Genomic DNA, 3,926 nt, shown 5'->3' on the forward strand with positions numbered 1-3,926 from the left:
TGGTTTTGTTTCGTCATTATTTTTGCCAAACCTTTATGGTTTGGGAAGCAGTTGGGCCCTCGTCAATCTAACACAAATTCCTAAAGGCAAACATGTTGTTTTGGACTCAAAAAAGGACACATTGTCATAGTACTTCCTGACACTGAAGGGAACTTATTTGTGTGTGGATATGCTCCTAGTGAAGTCAGCCAAGTGATGAAGGAGCTGACACATTGCCCCTTGATGTATTCTGGAGCAGTTGGAAGAAATATGTGAATGACTCAGTCACAGACTAATGGATGAAGTCTGGCTGAATATGTAACTATACACATATTTTAGTAAAACCAAACATTCGTGGCTAACATAGTCTTAAAAAATGTAATCGGTTTGGAATGTGCTGCTAGTGTCTTGCAAGAAAGTAAGAAACAAAGAAACAAAGAAACAAAGAAAAAACAAAGTAAAAACAAAGAAGAAAGCAAGAACGAAAGATAAAGGCAAGAAAGGAAAAGAAAAGATGGAAAGAAAGAAAGAAAGAAAGAAAGAAAGAAAGAAAGAAAGAAAGAAAGAAAGAGAGAGAGAGAGAAGGAAAAGCTAAGAAAGAAGCAAAGAGGAAAGAAATAATGAAATTAAGAGAAAAGTGAGGACGCAGGAAAAAACAAAGAGTCAAAAACCAGGAAAAAAAAAAAAATATTAAAAGAAGGAAAGAAAGAAGAAAGGAAATAAGGGATGAAAGAAGAACTCACAGAAAGAGAAAAAGATGGGTTTGCAAAGATAGAGCACTCACTATATTCAGAGTTCATGTACCCTGCTGGTATGATGTAAAAAAAGAGAAGCATTCAGATAAGCAATGGCCGCTTCAAATGGAATTTACAACAGCATTGGCTGGAGACAGGAACTGATAAAGCTGAAAAGTGCCCTGTGTTCACATCTGGTAAAAAGCATCCAATTATCACATCACCCTCTACAAACAAAGGCAAAACAAAAGCAATAATAAAGTAAAAAGAAAAACACTGACACTGAAGGAAACTAACCTGTGTGTGGATTTGCTCCTTGTAAAAGGAATGAATGCAGTCACTCAAAGTGTAGTTAGCTAGTGGCTGAAGAAGACTGCCCCACGCTGTAGTGGGCGGAAGAAAAATATGAATGACCCAACAATAGACTAATAGATGAAGAGAGGTGGCTGAAAGGCCCTTTAAGTGTGTTAATCATATGATTTTAGTAAAATCGAAAAGTCTTGGCTGACGTCAGACCTAAAGAAGTATTTAATTGAAAGTCAGTTGATTCGTTTTTAAGCACAGCTTGAATACAGAATGTGTAAGAAAGACCACCTCATTTATTTCAAATTAGACTATTTAGTTTGCTTGCTTGATATGCTGCAAAGTGTACTTCTAACGTTTGTAACTGGAGCAACATTTGATGTTGGGATGATATTATGCATGCAGTGATTTTTTTACTGCCGTAGCTTTAGCACTTGTCATCCAATTGTAACCTCTGGGCCTACTGTGCATATTTCGATGTGTTGCAATAAGGCCCATTTTATATGACTTCTAATTATCTGTAGCCTCATCATTAGACAGAATGCAAATGTTCCTGCTACACATGTATTCTCATTTTGAAAGTTACTTATATTACCTAATAAGGGGCTGGTTGGCATCAGGTGATGCAGAAACCATGAATCAATAAAAACCTCACACCGAAACTAACTAATCATGGAAACACGTGGATGTTTACATTAAGATATTATAATGTGGAAATGAGACAAAAATTGAACATTACAGACAGAAAAGGGACAGCGAAAGTCATAAAAAATGTTTTCATCAATCCATCCAATATTTATGAGAAAAAAATGTATGCCAAGTAAAGTTGCAGTGACACCCAGAAAATATTTGTGAACTACCTGCTCCATTCCAGGTGGAAAGTTGTAGGTACATTATAAACAACTTCAACAATAAAAGAAAGAGTAATATATTGTTGGGGTTCCAATGGAGTCTTGTTGACCCACAAGCATACTCTGTCTCACATGAAACACATTGCAAATGCTCAGTGCTTATTTTCCTTCTCTGTTCAATGACAAGTTGATGAGATGTTTGTAGCTACACCTCAACAGGCGAAGATGAGTTCAGTCATAGTCCTGTCTTCAACTTTTGTTTTCCACCTGGAAACCTTAGAAGATTTAGGCTTACTTTTCGGTTGAATTTAAACACCACCACTGGAAAAATGGAGGCATAGGCTGCTGAGAGCAAGAAACGCAGATCAGTCATGAACTCGACCTCTCGAGGCAATGTGAACTGGTAAAACCAGAGGATGTTGTCGAGTCCGAAGATGAGCACGTAGACCAGGACAAGAGTCACTACCATTTTGGCAGCCTGGCTCTCCGCACTGCCCTGATTCACCCTGTCTGAGCTCCGTATGCCCCTTACCTGCTTGTTGTGCCTGTACAAAATCCAGAGGATGTAAGAGCTTGAGAGCGCCATGATCACCACAAACACAAGGTCTCGCGCAAACGTTGCAAAACCAATCAAGTGGAAGGAGGTGCGGTCTGGGTAAATCACTAAGCAGTAGCCCAAGTAAAAGGTATAGTTTAAGGTAGTGACATTTGCAGTAGCCGCTGAAAAAAAGACTGTGCTGATGCTCGTGACCATAGAGATGAGGACCAGGGAGGATACAGCCAGACACAGGTGCATCCCGGACTTTAATCTGAAATATCGCCACCTGTGGGAGGCCAAAGCAGCACACTGGCAGCTGCTAAGCAGGCTGGTGAGGCAGATAGACAGGGCCCGGGATATTCTGGCAAGGTAAAGGTCAACTTTGCAGTCATTGTCACTTACAAGATACTTGAGCCCGAAGATGAACACACTATGAGGGAGGGCCAACGTCATGTCATAAAGGAGGTTGGCCTGCGCTAGTATGAGCAATATTATCTCAGCCGACACCAGCTTCTGTTGATGGCAGACAATCAGAAAATAGGCCAGAAGGACAATACTATTTCCAAGCATCCCAGTGGCAGTCACACATGAGAAAACTATTCCTTTAACCAGGGTCAGGCTTTCCATGCTCTGGGTGGCTCCAAGTTCACGGGTCTCAGTAGATGACACAGTATCTTGATTTAAGATGCTACAACGAAAGCCAACTTGAACTTCTGCAACACTTTACAACAATGCTGCAGTAAAGTCAGGAGATGAGCTGCTGTACTGCAATGCAAGAACAGCAATTTCTTCATTTCTTTTGATTAAGGGTGAAATGAAATAAAAACTCATGCCAAAATTGTTAAGACAGAAATATTTAAAACATCAAAATACCAATAGAGACATAATTAATGTTACCAAACAGGTCAGGTGTCACGTCATGAAGAGTTGTGGCTCGGGCATATCTAATGTACTGATTTTCTGCATAGACAGCCAGACACTGGAATGCCAATAGAGTGATGAATATACATCAAATGCATTATAAATGTAGGTAGGCATATCCTGATGATTCTACACATTACGGGTCTGATTAAGGCTCAGGCAGGGCTATACCCCAGGGCGGGACACTGCTCTGCCAATTACTGCTTAGTTCGATGATCCCACACCTCGATTTCCCTGGTGTGGGAAAACCCCGGACCCAATTTTTCTGACGTAATTGTGAAGTCACATGCCTCAGTGCAGCAACTCCCTCAGATGGCACATTGGATCATGGAATGCTCACCTTTACAGGTTACCATTCTCCCATGTCTCCCCTCACCCTTAACCACATTTTGCCAGCTCGTATAGCCCCCCTCTGCTGTCATTAGCCATCAATCAGGAAAGGTTGTAAATGCGAGCGCAGTTGTCCCTGCAGTAGAGACCCATATGTAATTTTGGGCTGGATAATATTGGGTCTGCATGTCATTCCCCTTTCCGGGACAAAACCATAGACAAGTCAGATTAAAGTCTGATGACGCAATCCTGAAACATTAATTTTCACCA

General features: G+C 40.8%; 1 protein-coding gene across 1 annotated transcript; it reads right to left on the reverse strand.

Annotated features, from left to right (window-relative positions):
• Positions 1 to 2,102: 2,102 nt before the first annotated feature.
• On the reverse strand, positions 2,103 to 3,032 carry LOC147712742 (olfactory receptor class A-like protein 1). Its single transcript, XM_086919706.1, has one exon. The coding sequence runs from the start codon at positions 3,030 to 3,032 to the stop codon at positions 2,103 to 2,105; it is 930 nt and encodes a 309-aa protein (XP_086775832.1).
• Positions 3,033 to 3,926: the final 894 nt, after the last annotated feature.

Source organism: Lissotriton vulgaris, chromosome 5 (assembly GCF_964263255.1).
Source record: "Lissotriton vulgaris chromosome 5, aLisVul1.2, whole genome shotgun sequence".
Taxonomy (NCBI): domain Eukaryota; kingdom Metazoa; phylum Chordata; class Amphibia; order Caudata; family Salamandridae; genus Lissotriton; species Lissotriton vulgaris.

Excerpts from the sequence above, each read along its gene's own strand:
- LOC147712742 (XM_086919706.1), bottom strand. The coding sequence starts at position 3,032 with ATGGAAAGCCTGACCCTGGTTAAAGGAATAGTTTTCTCATGTGTGACT.